The sequence below is a fragment of the Mustela putorius genome, unplaced genomic scaffold (assembly GCF_011764305.1).
Source record: "Mustela putorius furo isolate JIRA1106 unplaced genomic scaffold, ASM1176430v1.1 tig00000095_pilon_pilon_pilon, whole genome shotgun sequence".
NCBI classification, from domain to species: domain Eukaryota; kingdom Metazoa; phylum Chordata; class Mammalia; order Carnivora; family Mustelidae; genus Mustela; species Mustela putorius.
This window is the reverse complement of record NW_025421280.1, coordinates 15,868,375-15,888,155: the sequence shown is the minus strand read 5'-3', so window position 1 is coordinate 15,888,155 and position 19,781 is coordinate 15,868,375. Positions and strand designations below refer to the sequence as shown.

Here is a 19,781-nt window from a genome sequence, read left to right as displayed (position 1 = left end):
CCATTTTTGATGGGATCTCTGGAAAAATGTTGGCTGTGATTAGAGGGACATTTTCCTTCTACAGCTGTCTCTGAAAGTGGAGGAGGGCCTCACCACAAACCCAAATTACAGGAGGGAGTTGAAGGGCCCCCAAATACCAGGGACATGCAGGTATTCAGGGCTCCCCTTTTTCATGGCACTATCAGGTCCTGTCAAGTTTTGAGTAAAAAGCAAAAGTTGTGGTGAGCCACAGATGAGTTGCAGGGAGTGGCGGAAGTCCTCGGTGCTAAATTTTCTAATCCTAAATTTTTGCTTCAAAACCCATCCCAATCACTTTTATCCTGAAGTCTGAAACCAAGGTCTGGATTTTGTAGAATTAAAGCATATTTATCCAGCATTTAATCTATTTCTCAGAAAATCAGTGTTTTGTGAATAGAGTTCTTTCATGCCCAGAACTTCCCTGGACATTTCCAAGGGGTAACCCAACACACAGAAAAGGCTCAACAAATGTTTGTAGACTGACACATGTGAACAAGTGAATACAGTTGCCCACACAAAGGCAAGTATAAGGCTATATAGACTTTCCTGTCAGGAAAATAAAAATACCAAGAAGTCCATCCATAAAATTTCACTTTTGTATCTCAGGTCCACAATATTCGATTCCAACAACAGAAACTTGGGAAGGGCGAAACTCACATAAAAGAATTTCACTGTATGGGTCCATTCATTCAACAAATACTTCATTGAGCACATATTATGTGGTAGGCATTATGCATGTTAGATACATTGCTTAACAAAAGAGAAAACGGTGCCTGCCCTCAGAAACAATATAGTCTAGTTGGGGACGGAGAGTCAAGTAGGGGACAGAGATAATAAACCAGTAAGCAAACAAACAAGCTAGTTTTAGTGTACCAAGAGTTATGAAGAAAGTAAACCAGGGTAATAGGAAACCTGTGAAAGAGGGTAGAGGCGACACTAGACAGAGATGTCAAAGAGACTGCCTGGAAAACAGACATTTGGAAAGAAACTTAAGTGACGGTACTGGAGCTAACCCAGCAATGATCTGGGTATGTGAGGAGGAAGAGTTTCTTTTTTAAAAAAATTAATTTATTTATTGAGAGATTGAGAGAGCATTCATGAGCAGTGGGGAGGGGCAGAAGGATAGGGAAAGAGAGAATCTCTAGCAAACTCTCCGTTGAATATGAGCCCCCCCCCCACAACCCCCTGCAGGCACATTTCACAATCCTGAGATCCTGACGTGAGGAGAATCAAGAGCCCAACGCTTAACCAACTGAACCACCCAGACCTCCGGAGAAGGAAGAGTTTCTAAAGGCCTCTCATCATTAAAGGTTCCAGTTCTCTCCTCTCACAAGTTCCTTGACACAACACCTGACGCTTTTTCTAATGGATCAGTGCCCTTGTACATGTGGGGTTCCCATACCTGACCCCTGTTCTGGTTGGGCAGTGCCCAGGCATATGATCGTCTACATGGAACTGTGGCAATTTTCCTTCTTAGTTTATTTAAAAAGGAAACAGGGGTGAATATCTATTCTTCCTCCTTTGTGTTATTTCTAGCCATGAAAAAAGTCCTGAATTTCTGAAGACTTGTTAATTTCCTCTAAGACCCTGTACAAAATCGGGTTGTGGCCCACCTCCCATCTCCACCCTTGTTCTCTCCGCTCTGAGCTCCGGCCTCCTGTGATCCCAGCTCCTCTTCCTCCACGCCCCCTCATGCCTGGAGCCCTCTCCCTTCCCCCCTTTCTCTCCGTTAATCATCTTTCAAACACCAGCCTCGTCAAGGAAGTATTCCAGGATGGTTACAAACCAGATCGAATCTCCCAGCTACATTGTCTCAGCATCATGCATTTCTTCTCTGTTGTACTAACCCATCAAAGTGTCGCCATTTACTTGTGTGATTCCTTGATTAATGTGTCTCCTCCCTCAGAGCTGAGTTCAATAAGGGCAGAAACCAGATCAACTTTCACACACTGTGGCACCTCTAGCACCTTCCACTGTGAGGGAAAACAGAGTTGAATGCTTTGTTGTCACTATCTTGAAATTCTTATAAATTTTTTTAACAATTTTTTAAATGTCCAGAGCATTTTTATTCTGCTCTGGACTGCACAAATTATGTAGCCAGTCCTGAAAAAGGAAGAATGTATAAGGACACTTCTGTGATGGGTACTCATTCTGACGCAACTTCCAGGTTCTAAGGCCACCATCCCTAAAAACCCAAAGCAAGTTTGATGTCTAGGCATCTATGCATTCAAATATTACACAGATATTTGCCGGGCAACTCTTCTTGCCCACAGAGTGGAGCCTTTCCGAACACAGAGCCCTGTCCATGAAGCTGGCCCGACTCCTGCCTTCCCCTTGGAGGTCCTGATCCCGTGTCGCTTACAGATGATTCTGACTCTTGTGATATATCCTAGGGTACAGGTCACCCTGGACTTTACCACTCTCTGAACAGCCTAGGTTTCATGGGACAGGACCTCTCTGGCATGGGTCCAATCCTGAAGACAAGAAATTCTTTCCCTGTTTGAACTTCAGTTCTGCCTTTTGGCTCAAGTCAAAACAGAAACTCTATCTTGCAGAAGCACCTTTTTAATCTCCCTGATTTTGAAGTCCTGGTTCTCCTCAGGATGCTGTAAGAGTTTGCCAGAAATGGCTCCCTGAGTTTGGCAACACTTGCCTGCTGGGTTTCAGCCAGGCCTTTCGTCCCTGCATCTGTAAATGTTTACGTCAGGAGCCACAGACCCACAGTGTTGTTCGACTCCCTGGACATCTCCCGCTGGCGAACAACCGATGAATGCCACACAATGAATTAAATTTACAGGCAAATTCAGGAACACCAAGTTTGTCAGCAAATCGTAATACCATATCGAAGGAGGGATAGCAAAAATGGAGACCAATGATGCTCATCAGAACTGGTTATCACCAGTACATTAGGGAGAATGCCAGAGAGAATTGAACATTCAATATATTTTTGAATTCAGAGAAAGAAAAGTGATACATTGCTTTAAACCATTTGGGTATATGCCTTGAGGTGGTGTTTGCCAAAGGAGAGGTCTGGTGCCTCGGTGGTCTGTAAGATCATGTTAGGCAGAGTGCTTAGCAGCTGTCTTAGTTTGGGCTCCACCCAAAGCAGATCCCGGGGTAAAGATTTAGGTATAAGGTTTTTATGTGGGAGACCATCCCCAGAAAAAACTGTAGGGAGTGGGGAAGTGAGATGGGGAAAGGAGGGAAGCCACTTAAGTGTGTGGAGCAAGAAGATGACGGATCCAGCCAGAAGCAGCCAGAGTTCAAACCACTGGAGACCTACCAAGAGAACAGTGTAAGACACTAAGGGATGAGGAGAGACAAGTACTCAATCCACTTACTCCTTCTTCTCTTTGATGCTGAAGGGCTCCTCAGGATGTTAACCCCCTTGCCTGAAAGTCCCCTCAGGTAGAAGGACACAGAAAGTTGTAGGTGGGTCCAGGGGACTCTGTAGGTGATATGGGTGGGGCACCAGGAGAGCCTGCTTTCCCCACAGCAGATCCCATAATAAGAAAGTCATTACGAGAGGCGCCTGGGTGGCTCAGCCGGTTAAGCCTCTGCCTTCAGCTCAGGTCATGATCCCAGGCTCCTGGGATCAAGCCCCATGCTGGGCTCTCTGCTGAGCAGGAAGCCTGCTTCTTGCTCTGCTCCTCCCCCTGTTTGTGCTTTCTCTCTCTGTTCCTCTCAAATAAATAAAAATATTTTTTAAAAAGTCATTATGTTTTCAGTTCACTGGCCAGTCTGAATCCATCAAAGAGAAAGCCTGAGTTTAGGTTACCACGCCTTGAATGGCCACCTAACCTTACCAACCACGTCTGTCTCTTCTGGGTGCAGAGGCTCAGATAACAGCACGTAGCTAGAATAGTTACATTGTTTTGTGTATATTTATTTGTCTTAATAGTTCCATTCTATTTATGGCAAGCATACTGGTTTTCCATTTATTACAATAATATAAACATCCCACCAGAAGTAAATATGGAGAAAAAACTATGTTGTTCCGTAAAATATTGCTAAGTATTTTTCATTGTGAAGGGCTAAGGTAAAAGGTGATCCACAAATGAGTGAGGTTTAGGAAACACTTTGCGGAAAATCCCCCTTGCAACTGTCATACAAAGTAACTGTCCTTGTGTTTTGACAAGTACAAAAAAAAACAACGCTGTGATGCCCTCCCCCCCAGAATGACGGCAAGGGGACTCCTTTCTCCCTTGCCTTCTGGAGAGGATCTGTAGCCTTCTGTCTGCCCAGTCATGGATTAAAAATGAAATTCGTATCTAATAGGTCTAACTTTAGCCACAGGAAATGGGAGTGCATGGGACCCAAAGGGTGAGCCATACTTTTGTTTGAGGATGGGCACATTATCTTTACTGAACCTTCTTCCTTCCCCTTTTTGGGAGGGGAGGGGGCGGAGGCGAAGGTTTGGGGAACAGACAGGAAGGGAGGCCTGCTGGATCTGTTTCCTGGTCTCCTTTGTGGGAGACTTCTCCCCTCGCTGCCGTCCGCCCTGGCACTTAAATTTATGCTACATCTCATTAGGACCAAGCGGTGCTCACTTAACAAATGTTTTATAAAAGACATGTTGATGATGGAAACCACTTGAATGAGGAATTTTAAAGCCCTATGTTTGCAAGCATCTAGACACCTTGACGGCAGATATGAAATGCTTCCAGGAAAAAAAAAGAAAATTTAAACATGGTTTTCAAAAAAATGTATATTTGTCTAACTTCTCCAGCTTTACTACAAAATTTGCAGAAATCTGTTCTATAAGTTTTAACAGAAGCTGACAGATCACAAGCGATGCTATCTTTCTCATAAAGATATCTGATGCATAAGTAGTAAGAGAGAATGACAAACAATTTTTAGCTGGTCGTTTTCTTTTTTTTTTTTAAGATTTTATTTAAATTTATTTGACAGTCAGAAATCACAAGTAGGCAGAGGGGTGGCTGCCAAGCAGAGAGCCCGATGTGGGGCTCCATCCCAGGACCTTGGGATCATGGCCTGAGCCAAAGGCAGAGGCTTTAACCCACTGAGCCACCCAGATGCCCCTGTTTTCTATTTTTTAAGGTCATGGAACTAGCTCTGGGACCTCAAGCATGTCACTTTCCCTCCCGGGATCTCAGTTTCAATATCTGTGAAATGAGAGGGTAGGACCAGGTAACCTCTAGAGTTTCCTTCTGACATTGTTTGGATGCAACAACATGTGGCCAAGGAGAATGCTGAGTGGGAAACATTTTCTAGACATTCACAGAAGATTCTTGATTTTCCTCAAAATCATGGGGTATAATCTTATCTGTAGGCAATATTTTTGAAACATAAGGTCTGTGTGCAGACCCCAGCACAGCCTAGTGAACCATACAAAGAAGGCGGCCCACAAATGGGTACTGAGTGAATGGACAGAAGCACCTTCCCTGGGCACCTTTTGAGGACCCAAGACTAATGGCAGGAGGACCAATGGTCAGTGGAAGAGTACAGAATATGCAAGAGGTTAGGAGAGTGAGCAAGGGAGAAGACAGGAGAGGGAAAGACAAACATATATACATAGTCAGTGCTGGTTATTTGCAAAAGTTATGTTCTATAAGGTCTCCTTGAAACGTGAGCAAGTGAACACAGGGCTAGGTTTCTATAAGCTTTGGGTCACAACATGTTCGTTGGCTAATCAAGACATAATCTTGCTTTATGTGTGTTTCTAGTTATAGACACCCTCTTTAATATATATTGTAGATTCACTGACATTGAACTCACAGCCAAAAGCACTATAACTTGTACCTAAAGGAAGCCTACAGAACACACTATATTCTCAGTAAGGCACCCGGCAGCCATCCTGTGCTTAGACAACACTCCATTGCTGCTCTCAGAAACTACATCTTAAATAATGACATCAACAGTAGCACAAAATTGTGAAAAACCTGATACTAAACAGACCACCAAAAAAGACATGTGTTTACAGTATAAGAGCAGGAACAAGAAGGTGGAACATTACCTTGACTGGCTCAGGTGAGAAGGTACTTGTCAAGTCATTCAAATGTTATGCTTCTCTATTCTTGTCCATGAATGACTGTGAAAGAGCTCTGGGTATCGATTTTGGAGTTACAAGCATATTTTAGCAAGTGGGCAAATATGGAACTTGTGAATGGTGCGGACGGACAGTAGGTATGTATATTTATATGACTGTGTGTGTGAGTGCATGTGTGTGTGTGTGTGTGTGTGTGTGTGTGGACACAGAGAGAGAGAGAAGTAAAAAAAAAGAAGAAAAAAAAAGCATGAAATGAGGAAATGAGTATTTCACCCAAAAGAGCTTTTGAGTTCATGGTGGGGTCAGGCCCTGCACAGAGTGAGAACAGTGTTACCCATGGTACCCCACACCCTTTTTAATCAGAGAGACACAAAGATGTTCAGCCTGCACTGACTATATCATTTCAGAACTCAGAGCCAAATGAAAACATAGGGCCCCCGTCCGAAAATTAGTGAGTTTCAGGTCAGCTACAGCAAAGCACTTAACCACACAGGGAGCCCTTCTGAACACAGGAAGGACCCTATGCATCTGAACAGGTCACAGGCTACAGAAGCAGACCCTGGCTCCAGGCCCACAGGAGGCCTATGTCGGATGGGGTCATGTGACCGGTTCCCCACACTACTACACTTGTTTGCCCAAAGCTTCAGGTCTTGGATCATGCCTCCGATTGGACCTCACCCCAAACACCAGCCCAGGCAGTGCAGAAAAGCCCAATTTCTTTTCCTTTAGGGCCAATCCACAGGGCCCCAAATTACGGCAAATACCACAAGAACAAGCAGGGTTGATGGGGTGATTTCTATCTCAATTAAAGAGTGGGGGGGGTCCCCAATTTTTCATTCTTTTCCTTATCCAGAAAACCAGAGTACAGAGCCCACCTCTGTGCATTCACACATTCGCAACCAGAAGTACGTGTGTTTTTTGAAGGCAGAGACTCTGAATCATCCACCATTCAGACTTTAGTAGCCTACGCTCCAATGTGAGGAATGCGGGCAGCATTAACGGTGGGCTTGGGGTTAAAACAGGATGCCATTTCACACACATAGATTGGCAAAATTTAAAAATCTGACAGCATTAAGTGTTGAAGAAATGGGGACTCACATAAGGTTACAGGGAGGGTCACAGACAGGGACACAACGTGACAGCTTCCAATCAAGCTACAGATGTGCATTTCATCCTGCCCAGGATTCCACTTGCACGAAGCTACTCCAGAGTAATTCTCACAGGTGCTGGGCACTGAGCAACCCATGCACAGATGTTCGTAACAGCAAAGCACTGGAAATAACAGGAATATCTGTTTGTGCAGAAGTGGAGGACAGGACATGCACCAACAGGACCGTCAGTCAAAACCAATTCATCAAGCAAGCTCCCTCTTTCACCCATACCTGCCCAGACCATGTCTTCGCTCTCAGAGAGATACTCTGGAATGGCTAGCGCATGCCTCCTAACTCATTCACATTTGATAGTACATTTGTTTTCCTAGAGTTTACTTTGATCCAACCAGAATCATAAGCATCCTGGGCCTTCTTGCTTTCACACCAGTGGTTCTCAGACTTCGATTTCAGGACTCCTTTACAATTTTAAAAATTACTGAGGGTCCTATTGGAGAAGATGTGTGCTATGGTGAGTGCTGTGAACTGTGTAAGGCTGATGAATCACAGACCTGTACCCTTAAAACAAATAATACATTATATGTTATTTTAAAAAAATTACTGAAGGTCCTGAAGGGCTTTTGTTTATGTGGGTTATGTCTATCAGTATTTAAGTATTAGAAAAAAAAACAGAGAAATTAAAAGAAACCATTCTTGGGGTGCCTGGGTGGCTCAGTTGTTAAGCATCTGCCTTCAGCTCAGGTCATGATCCCAGGGTCCTGGGACAGAGCCCCGCATCAGGCTCCCCACTCAGCGGGAAGCCTGTTTGTGTTCCCTCTCTCGCTGTGTCTCTCTCTGTCAAATAAATAAATAAAATCTTAAAAAAAGAAAAGAAAAGAAACCATTCTTTTAAAAAGTAGTAAATGTATTACTTGCTACTCTAATTAACATATTATAATGAAAATTAGGGGCACCCAGGGGGCTCAGTCAGTTAGGAGTCCAACTCTTGATCTCAACTTAGGTCTTGATCTCAGGGTTGTGAGTTCAAGCCCCACATTGGGCTACACTCTGGTCATGCTCCCTACATGAAACAACAACAACAACAAACCCTCATATTTTAATGAAAATTAACTAGGTCTTCAAAAACAAGAACGCAGTGAGAAGAGCAGCATTGTTTTACACTTTTACAACTCTCTTTACTGTGTGGCTCCATAGGAGAGCTGATTCACATACTTACTTCTGCAATCGAGCCACTGTGATTGTTATTTTGGGAGACACACATAAAGAAAATCTGTTTTGTAGTGATGTAGTTTGTTTCAAGGTCTTGGAGACTCCTAGGGCTCCACGGATCACACTTTGGGAATCACTGTTTCAAATCATTCTCCACTTTGCCCAAAGTTGTCTTCTACACAAACACAATCATTTTATTTTCTGCTTCTTTCAAACTGGCAATGGCTGCCTATAGTCCAAAGTCTGCCTACAAAACTCTTCACATTTGGCCATACCCATGTCTGTCTGAACTCCATACTGCCTTATTTTATATACTGAGTACTCTGCCCACCACCGGCGACATACAGATGCCTGAACTGTCCTGCTTGTTCATGTCTCTGAGCCTCAGCCTTCCTCTTGCCGTAAGGACTCCTGCGCGTCTTTTATAAGTCAATCCAAAGACCACCTCTGCTAGGAAGCCTTCTGCGATTCACCCTTCTTTTACAGTTTCCTCTTTTTGTGTCTTGTTCAATTTTTGGCTAGGTAATTCAAGTGCATGAGATTAAATTCCAAAAAGATATACTCTACCATGAAAAGTAGACCTCTCTCCCACCTCAGCCATCCCTCCCTCCCCCAGGAGGCAACCACAGTAATAGGCTCCTTCTGTCTGCTTCCGGAGCTGCTCTAGACAGACATAAGCAAATCATCTCTTTTACCCAAATGGTAACACACTATACACACTGCTCCACACTTGCTTCTTGCCATATCTCACACAGGATTCCGTGCCACCAAACAAACACTGGCCTTGTTTTCTCAACAGTTGCCAATTGCATTTTCTGCAGCCGGCGGTTCTCCAGCCTTCAGTGGAACCAACCCAGCCAACCCCCCCAGGCTGTGGCCTCCGCAGCGCAGGCAAGCCTGCTCGGGCAGCAGGAAGAACTGGACAGGAAAGCAGCCGAACTGATCTAGGCCAAAGCAAGATCTAGTAACTTATTGATCTAGTCCTCCCTTGGCAGGGTATATGTGTGGTTTTTGATCTTTTGCTGCAGCAAATATCCCTCTACATAAACCAGTTGACACGCATAATAGACCCTGTAGCATGAACATCCAGCATTGGGGCTGCTGGGCCCAAGGGCATATATACTTGAAATTTGATAAATACAGCCAACCTATCCTCCACAAGAAACATTCTAATTTATCCTCCCACTGGCCATACATGAAAGATGCTGTTACCCTCACCAAACAGTGTCACCCTCCTTGTTAATCTCTGCCAATGGGGTAGATGAAAAATGCTACCTTGTTCAAGTATCGGTTGATATTTCTTCAACAAGATCAAATCTCTAGAGTTGTACTGTCCACATATGAGAGCCACTAGGCATATGTGGCTGTTTAGATGTGATTTTAGTTCATTAACATTGAATAAAATTTAAAACTCAGCTCCTGAGCGGTACCAATCACATTTCCAGGGCTCCATAGGAGACAGTGCTGATACCATCACTTGAAATGTGGCTTGTCTGAACTGAGACGTGCTCTATGTGGATAATATACACTGAATTGCAAAAAAAAAAAAAAAAAAAAAGAGAGAGAGAGAATATAAATGTAAATATCTTCTTAATTTTTATATGGACAACATGTTGAAATGCTAATATTTGGATATACTGGACTAGATAAAGTATTGCAATGAATTTCACCTCTTTCATTTTCTTCCAATGTGACTACTAGGAAATTTTTAATGATGCATGTAGCTCAAATTCTCTTTCTCTGGGAGAAGAATGTTCCAGAGGGCACAGTGCTCTTTTGAGGCTTGAATGTTAGCATTTTCCTTTGTAACACAGAAATAAGTGTAGTCACTATCGCTATAAAGAAAAACAGACTCATCAGACTCTCTTCTTCCTTCTCGCCCTTCCCCGCCCCATACAGAAAGGGTGGGCAACAAAAAAAGAAAGGGCGCAATGGTCCCGATCACGAAATATCAGCCCTAAAGCAAACCAATGCACTTCCCACCTGGGCAGTCACAGGCAGGAACCAGTGGCATCGCTGACCCTGAGCAGGGCCTGATTTCCTGTGGCTCTTAAAACAATGCAACAGAGAACAAAGTGCCTTCAAAACAAAGATAGAAGAATGGCTCCAAATAAGATTTCCAGGACTTGGCAGGAACAAACTCCTCCCCTGCACCAATCTAACCCGCCCTCCACCCTTGCTTTGGCCTGGCCCCTTAACTTGACAAGTGTCCCTGTCTCAGCTCCAAATATCCTGCCTTCTTAGCAGCCGTACACATAGTTCTGGGTGACGACTGGAGGATGGAGTGGGAAGGGGACACCAGGGAATGAGGCTACAAGAGCTCTGCCCTAAAGGGCTCACATTACAATGGTTCTATGGAGGCAATGGCATATATGCTTCTGTCATCTGTGTCTTTGACTTTGGATACAAAAGTCAAGAAAACTCAAGTTTTATAACATGATCTATAAATCTGATAGATCAGAATGACATTGTTTTCTAATCAGGTACTGAGGGAACAAGACCCAGCTGTATCTGAGCACAAGTTATCTGCTTGGAAGAAAACATTATTTTATTATTATTACTGTTATTATTGCTGTTATTGTTATTGTTATTATTATTATTATTATTAGCTGTGTGCCTTTGGGCAAGTGAACTAACCTCTCTGGGTCTCAGTTTTATCATCTATAAAATAAAGGGATTGCCAAAGAAAATGAAAACACTAATTCAGAAAGAGATACACACCTCCATGTTTATTACAGCATTACTTACAATAGCCAGGATATGGAAGCAACCCAATTGTCCATCAACAGATGAACGGAGGAAGAAGATGTGGTACACACACACACACACACACCCCAGATTTTTACTCAGCCATAAAAAAGTGAAGTCTTGCCATTTGCAACAATCTGGATGGAGTATTATGCTAAGTGAAATAAACCAGAGGAAAACAAATACCATATGATTTCACTTATATGGGGAATTCTGAAAAACAAAACATTCTTAAATACAGAGAACAAACTGGTGGTTTCCAGAGGGGAGGCTGGTGGAGAATCAGTAAAGGAGGTGAAGGAGACTTGGGGGTACAAATTTCCAGCTACAAATTAAATCACAAAGATGAAAAGTGCAGTATAGGGAATATAGTCAATAACCTTGTAACAACTTATTATGGTGACAGATGGTGATTATGATCATCAGGATGAGCATTGAGTAATAAACAGAATTGTCAAATCAGTATGCTGTGCACCTGGAACTAATATAACATTGTACACCAACTGTACTTCAGTAACAAATTGTTTAATAAAGATATATAAAAAGGGGCTGGATTACACGAGCTTTCCTATCTAATCCCATCCAAAAGTTTTGTGACAAGATGCAGATGCAAACAAGATATCACTAACCCCTTCATCCTCATTCTCTCCCTCACTTAAAAAACTCTCATTAGACCAGCCATTAATATGAGCCAGATCCTGAGCCTGACACTGGCATATAAATATGGGAAAAAAAATAAATCTCTTGCAGTGGATGAAGTTCTTAGGGGAGGAAAGAGATGGGGAAGGGGACAGGAATGAATACTTATAGCAGAGTTCTTTACCTGGGGCCATGGACCTGCAGAGAAATTTTCACATCTCTGAGCAATTTTATGAAGAGAATGTTAAAAAATGCACGTGACCTCTCCAAAAGCAGAGGGCTAGGGATGTAGAGAGAGGATGACAGGCCAGGTACCATGCTAACTAAATTCTTTATATGCGATGGGTGCTTAAAGAATTAGTAGCCAAGGCAGGGCAAAAAGTGTGTGGAAGCAAGCACACGAGGGATTTGAACCAGAACCTTTCTGGAGCAAAGCCTGCCTCTTTCCCCACATCAGGGATGATCTCGATTAGAAGCATTTTAACAGGCCAAAATAGTATCCTACTTGTTTGACCTGGGATGATTGCACCTGCCCAACTAGAGGCTGGAGGATGAAAGGTGATGACCTCTACAAAACAGTCATCACTAGTCAGCACTCCAGAGGTACCACAGGGACTCATCCATCCGACATCTGTTGAGGAGCTACAGCATCCTAGGCCTTGGGCTAGATGTTCTCATTATTTTCTTCATTTATTGTGACTACATTTATCCTCCCCCAACATGGCAGAGTGCCCCACATAAATGTGGGCCGAGTGAGTAGATAGTGATGGTCCTGGAACGGATTCATTTCTCCAGCAAACTTTTATATTCTCTCCTGATCTCCATGGTTTGGCACTGTCAATTGCCCTGACCAATGGAATGTGGGTGGAAGGGAGAGTGTACCAATTCCGAGCCTAGGCCTTAAGGGACATCCTATAGTCCTGCTTGCTCCTCTGGGGGCATCTGACCTCCACAGGGGAAGAATACTACATATGGGTAGCTAATGGACCTGTGTAGCGCAGACCGCCCCCATCAATCTGCACATCTATGAACATAAGAACAAATGTTTATCGTTGTTTGCCACTGAGCTGGCAGGGTTGTTACTCGGCAAAAGCTGACCGAGATGGTCTCCTTGACCCACATCCAGAGATTTCAGGCAGGGTGTGGCCTTGGCTTCTCTTACTTCTCATTAAGGACGGATTTCAGGGGCACTGGGTGACTCAGTGGGTTAAAGCCCCTGCCCTCAGCTCAGGTCATGATCCCAGTGTCCTGGGATCAAGCCCCACATCGGGCTCTCTGCTCAGCAGGGAGCCTGCTTCCCCTCTCTCTCTCTGCCTGACTCTCTGCCTATTTGAGATATCTGTCAAATAAATAAATAAAATCTTTTTTTTTTTTAAGATTTTATTTATTTATTTGAGAGAGAGATAGTGAGAGAGAACATGAGAGGCGAGAAGGTCAGAGGGAGAAGCAGACTCCCCATGGAGCTGGGATCCCGGGACTCCAGGACCGTGACCTGAGCCGAAGGCAGTTGCTCAACCAACTGAGCCACCCAGGTGCCCTAAATAAAATCTTTTAAAAAAAATTTTTTTTAAAAAGGAGGGATTTCAGCAGCTAGATTATTTCATGTCCCTCTCTACCCCATTTTCTCTGGGCTGGTAATGTCCCATTCAAAGAAGACAGAGAAGGCTATAAAGACCCATAATCTGGGCATCTTGCACCTGGCATGGAGATGAGCACAGGGCTGGTTCTCGGGTACTTCTTGGTGAATGAAAGCACAGGCTGACTTTGTTCATTTTGAGGGGAATGAGCATTGTGGACACTGGTAGCAGGCCGGGTCTCAGATGCTCAGACCCACAGATGCTGTGGTCCCCCAAAGTGTAGGAAGTGTCCGGGGAGAGATACAATAGCACTTGAGCCCACATGCAGTAGACCTGGACGTATTTATTATAATGTATTTTAGGAAATACATTGTAGCATTCAGAAACCAAGAGTAGGATACCTAACCGACCGAGCCACCCAGGCACCCCAATCATAGCTAACTAGCATTTCTGAGCACTGAAACAAGATGCACTGTTTGAACGGTTTCACAGGTATTATTTTATAAACTCCTCATGGTAACTGAGTCAGATACTACCATGGTCTCCATTTTTGCAGGTGAGGTACCTGAGTTCCAGAGAGGTAAAGAACCTGCCCAAGGTTAAGTGCAGTGAGGATTTGGACCCAGATGGTCAAGCTCCAGGATCCAGGTTCTTTTTCTTTTCTTTTTTTTTTTTTTTTAAAGATTTTATTTATTTATTTGACAGACAGAGATCAGAAGTAGGCAGAGAGGCAGGCAGAGAGAGAGAGAGAAGCAGGCTCCCCGCTGAGCAGAGAGCCTGATGTGGGACTTGATCCCAGGACCCTGAGATCATTACCTGAGCCGGAAGACAGAGGCTTAATCCACTGAGCCACCCAGGTGCCCCAGGATCCAGGTTCTTAAAAGCAATGTCTCCATTGGAGAACCTGGCACCCAGTGAAGCTCAGCATTGCCCAAGATTAACTGCAAAACTGAGACCTTGAACCCCAAACTCCTGACCCCCAGTGAGCAACTATTCTTGCCCCATGAGAAGCAAGCACTATGGCAACAGCACCTGTCGTTTCTGGCAAGGGCTGGGTGGGGTCTGCAAAAGGCACAGGGGAGAGTGGTAAATGCCACCAGGAAGATTTGGGAGGGATGAAATGGGGACATAAACAAGGTTGCCAATTAGACACAGATGCTCAACAGGTACGGAATATGGACAGAATTATCCAGAAAAAGAGGGCTGACAGAGCAAGGGTTTTAGCTTGCTTCCAGCCCCAACAGGGGCTGCTTCCAGAGCTCTTCCCAAGAGACCCTCCCACCCCAGTCTGCATCGGGAACTCGCTTTCTCTAAGTGACATCCACATAGTCTATATTTAGGTCCTAAAGTCACCCATTGTTTCTGTCTGGGTGGACACGGAGGGGTCACCACCCTGACCTCGCCCTCTCCGAGTCATACCTCTGTGTGTTCTATCAAGGGAGGCCTTTTTGGAATCTGGTTTGAATCAACTTCCCCTTTCATGGCTCCCACTTGGCATTCTGGACAAGCTGTAAAAACATGGCTGGAATCGGGGCTTTACAATGAAGTACTGACTTCCATCGAATACGTTTCCTTTCCCTCAACAAAACCAAACCAGGGTCACGTTTATCTCTGTGGATAGAAGTTTCACAGCTCCAGTATGGCGAAGTCTTTAAACACTCAGGATTCGTATCTCTGGTGCCCACCAACAGTCTGCCGTCAGTGAGACCGGGGACATGGATCACGTTTGCTGAGTGCTGGCTCTGTGCAAGGCACGGTTGTGGCTCTTTTCATTTATTCCTCATGACAATCTTATTAAGTAGACACTATTTATCATCCGCATTTTTTGCAGAGCAGAAAACAGACTGAGAGACATTTGGTAATATGCTTAGGATTGCATGGCTAGTAAGAGGCAAAGCTGGGACGCAAACCTACATCTGTGTGGTCCTAAAACCCAGGCCCTCAATCATTACACCCCAGCATCTCTCCACTGATATAGAACTCCCTTGGCCAAATCTCAGAAGATGGATTTATGAGATCTTTAAAGGGTTTCTCCCTTCCCTTTCTCCCGACCATATCCATTTGCCAACTGACCTCCCACACTCAGTCCCAATTCCTCCAGATCCTTTCTCTGGAGACTCTCAGAACCAAGAAATAAAAATGTATTCAGTAATATTTTCAAGCGCAAGATAAAGGTCAATTGCCATCAATTGCCAGCCAATTACATTTTGAGTGCCAGCTGATATCCTTGGGAAATGTATGTTTAAACGCACTCATTTAACTTTGAAATAGGAACGATATGGGAACTGTGTTTGACTTTTTGTACAAGATACTTGCATACCTTAGATTCATATCAGAACTAAAATGAGTTTAGGGAAACTTCCATTTGTCAGGTAGGGAAACTGAGTCCAGAAAAGGTAGTGATTTGTCTAGATACCTCTTAGGTAGCCACTAACTGGACTGTAGCAAACATCCACCCAAACAGGCTGATTTGCCAAAGGACAGGAAAGCAAAGAATTGCAGAAGATGCTGCAGGTGACAGACACTGGCGAAAGGGCTCCATTGTTGAAATCCTCAGGTAAGACCTAATAGCCAAGAATGTCAATTCTGGATCCATTCTGCCTGAGTTTGAAGCCTGATCCGCTGCTCCCTAGCTAGGTGACTTTGGACAGATTATTTATCGTCTCTAAACCTCAGTTCTACCACCTACGAAATGGGGATAGTAAAAATAGTCAGCTCTACAATGTTGCAGGAATTTCACGAGCTCATGGGAGTAAACACTCATGTGAAAAGTATCTAATAAATGTTAGCTAGTGTTGTATTACTTATTATTTATGTTGCATTAACTATCACTAAATTGTAGTAAGTCATTTTACATGTTGCCAATTTCTGTATCTCAAAGACTCAAAATGGATTCTTTATCAGGTGAGTAAAAAGCTGGATATGTCAGATGGGAAAGGAGAAAGACAGTTAAAACCATCGAAATCACATAAAAAGATTAAAAATGTATGTCTAGAATGGTCATGTATGAGAGTTGAAATTAGCCTTACAAAAATCAGTCTCAGAATTCTGGTGAGAGTGAATAGAAAAAGCAATGGACATTTTCTTTTAAAAAATAGGGGTGGATATCCAAAGCTTTAATGCCCACCCACAAACAAAAGGGACAGAGGGAGTAACCTTCAGGCTTCCTAACCATTCTTCAGCCCATAGAAATGTAACATTTCCAGCCATTCCTCCAGACATAACCAAACCAGGCACCAACACTCTTAATGAGAACACCAGTGAGTATGAATCTCCCCTTATAATATCTGGCTTCATCTTCTCAAAGATGAACACATTCACAACATAGGACTCACTATAAGGAAACCTACAAAGAAGTTCTTCCGAGCAGAAAAAACTTCCAAAATTCTTTTCGGCCACCTTTCAACCCAAAGAAAAAGAAAAGATCTTAGAAATCCACTCTGTGACTTTAAAAAAAAACTCCACAAACAAAAAATACCAGAAGTTAGATGCATCCTTTTTGTTTTCACTCTTTTTTTCCTGATTAATTGAAAACAGATCTCTTATAAAAATTAAAATACTAGCATCGTGAAATAAAGAGTGAAAGACACCCCCGTGCCCCCTCCTCCCACTCTCTCTCTCTCTCTCTCCTCCAATCACAGATGCTAGAGGAAGCACTGACAGCTAGGCACTCACTTAACTCATCATCTCCAACCAAGCCACCATTGTGGTCTTAAACACAACCACACAGCTCTTTTCTGGTTCACGCTAAAGTGAGAGAGAAGTCCCCCTCCATCATCCCAGGTGTTTTTAACAGCAGCTTCCCTGCCCATTTGCTTGGGAGGTGAAAGCTTTGCCCTCCCTCCCGTCAGCTCCCAGCCCTGCCCAGCCAGGCATGGAAGTGGGGTGCCTGTCCATCCCTGATTCTGCCACAGTGAGCTTACCTGAGCCCGGACAAAGAAGCAGCACCAAACCATGGGGCGCTCCGGCCTCATCCACGCAGAGTCCCCCGCCCCTAACTGCGACGGAGCCCTGCAGACGGGATTCTCTGAGCTGAGCAGAGCATAGTTTCCCTGAAGGAACTCCTCCCTGCCACTTGGGCTGCATGACAGGAAGTGACAGGGGGCCATCAGTTACAAGTGTCAGAAGCTGAGACCACACCAGCCAAGAGCTCCCCACCTCCGGCGGTTTCCTCGCCTGCTGCTGCTTTTTCAGAGCACTGTGCCTTTGGGCATTCGGAGGCACTCCAGAACCCAGTGTCTGGCTGGGCAAGCCCCAGCCTGGAGGAAACAAACAATGCTCACTGGGTCCCCACCTAAAGCCATGTGGGGCACTCCAGCAGCTCCAAAGAGTTTGTGGCTAGGACATCGGGTCTCAAGTCTGGAGCTTTGCACACCCGACCTCAAACATCAGCGTGAGACAGAGAAAAGGGACACTGCAAGAACTTTGTTCAGAACAGAATCAATAGAGCCAGCAGCCCTGCCCAGGACACAGAGCCCTCACTGAATCGCCAAGTTCGTAGCAACTCAGTAAATGAGAGTGATGGTGAATACCACACACATCCGTTTCTTTTATTTTTTTCCCCTTAGGCAAATCTTCTCTTCAGAGCCCCCTTCCAAACAGCTCCCTCTGGAAACCTCCCTTTCAGTTTGTTGATCACAGAAGGCCTGACTACTCTTCTCAGAATTAGTATGGAAATAACTCATGGCTGACATTTCTCACTTTACACAATGGGATCTCACCAGAATGAACACCTTGCCTGGTCGCCTGCCTTTCACAAATCCAAGACTCTCTGGGTGAGACAGAGTGTCTCACAGGGACCTACAAAAGTTTCAGGTGAAATCCAGCCCTGTTTGACCCCGGTCCACAAACAACTCGACACCCTCACTTCCCTGCATGGTGGTGGTGGCGGTGGGTCTCAAATCCCAGGAGACACAACGCCAGCGCAGCCTTCAGTGATTTATTTTTAGTTTCTCCTTTCTGAGTAGTATTTGATTGGCAACTTTTAGCTACAAAGATTTAGCTAAAGTCTCCTAGGCAAAAGGCAAAAGTCTCCTAGGGCTTGTTTAACAAATGCACAGATTTTTTTTTTTTAAGATTTTATTTATTTATTTGACAGACAGAGATCACAAGTAGGCAGAGAGGCAGGCAGAGAGAAGGGGGGAAGCAGGCTCTCCACCAAGCAGAGAGCCCGATGCAGGGCTTGATCCCAGGACACTGAGATCATGACCTGAGCCAAAGGCAGAGGCTTAACCACTGAGCCACCCAGGCGCCCCACAAATGCACAGATTTTTAAAAGCCTTGACTTGTCTGAGCCCTGAGTGAAGTGGGGGTCCCAGCAAAGAGAGAAGAAACTTCCATCTAAGACAGGACCCTAGAGCACACTAGGGTGCAGGCTCTCCCCATCCTCTCACAGTAGTGACTTGGCCCCTAACACAGGGCCTCTGAAGAGTGCCTCGTGCCCTGCAGACATTACAGAAGGCAGCACCGGGTTCTGGATGTACAAAGATAAACCACCCATGACTGAAGAACAAAATAAGTTCTGGGATTTGCAAAAGAGTGTTGAGGGGCCAAGATGTAACGGCGCCTGGCCAATGCATTTTTTTAAGGGACAAAGTCTGGAAAGACTTCTTAGAGCAAGACACATGGGTAGAATTCGGAGGGGTTTTCTAGGCAGGAGAATCAGCGAGGGCATTAGCAGGGACGTGCAGACCCACAGGGTACTTGGCAAGAAAAGCAAATGCGTTGAAAGCACTGCTCCCCGACAGACTCGGGTCTCGCTTCGAAGAGCTTGAAGGGGTCCTATCTGTTTGGACAAAGAAGGAAGTGAAATCACCATGAAAAAGGCTCAGCCCTTTTAGGCAACCATCTGGGTCACCTCAAAGCCCACATGTGGTAACTACCAGGTCTGGCACTCAGGAAACAGTAGGCCATGTGTGCCAAAAACGGCAATGCCCACAAAAGGTGGGTTTCAGCTCCTCCTTGGTATCCCCTAGTTCCAAAAGCCTGACTCCCCACAAAGCAAGCCTGGGGCAGGATGGTGCCAGGTTGGGGTGGGAGGGAAGGCATTCCTAAAAAGGCCTCTTGCCTAACCTCCTGTACAGAAGGGGGTCTGAATTCGTACACGCCTAGAAACAAAGTGAGATTAGGCAGCTCAGCTAATGAAGAATGTCAGTTTCCTGAAGGCTGATGAGGTTCTCATAAACCCTGCTGCTCCTCTCCTGGAGGATTTTCAAACACAGCCACTGAATGGAGCCCCAGCAGCCAAGGCCAGGGTCACCCCCAATGAGTGTCTAAAGGGAATGCAAAATGATCACTAGACTTTACTTCTTCTCTGGGGAAAAGAGGGCACAGTCACATCAACTGATCCAAGAATGATTAAGCCTGACTTCTGGTTGCTGACTATGAACGAGAAAGAAGAACTGAAACCTGTGGGCTGTAGCACTTCGTGGAAGAGGTGAAATTGAGTGGGTCCCAGGGCAGGGAGCAATG

The 19,781-nt window shown here is 44.7% G+C and overlaps 1 protein-coding gene across 3 annotated transcripts in view; it reads right to left on the bottom strand.

Moving 5' to 3' along the window:
* ARHGEF3 (Rho guanine nucleotide exchange factor 3) overlaps positions 1–19,781 on the bottom strand; it is a 315,913-nt gene that overhangs the window by 161,665 nt on the left and 134,467 nt on the right. The window contains exon 1 of one of the 3 annotated variants that reach the window (XM_045078698.1): positions 17,234–17,501. The exons of the other annotated variants lie outside the window; for them this stretch is intronic. Coding sequence (XP_044934633.1) covers positions 17,234–17,419 — 186 coding nt within the window. The 5' untranslated portion in view covers positions 17,420–17,501. Of the gene's footprint in view, positions 1–17,233; positions 17,502–19,781 lie in introns of those variants that run through there. 3 annotated transcript variants of the gene reach the window in all.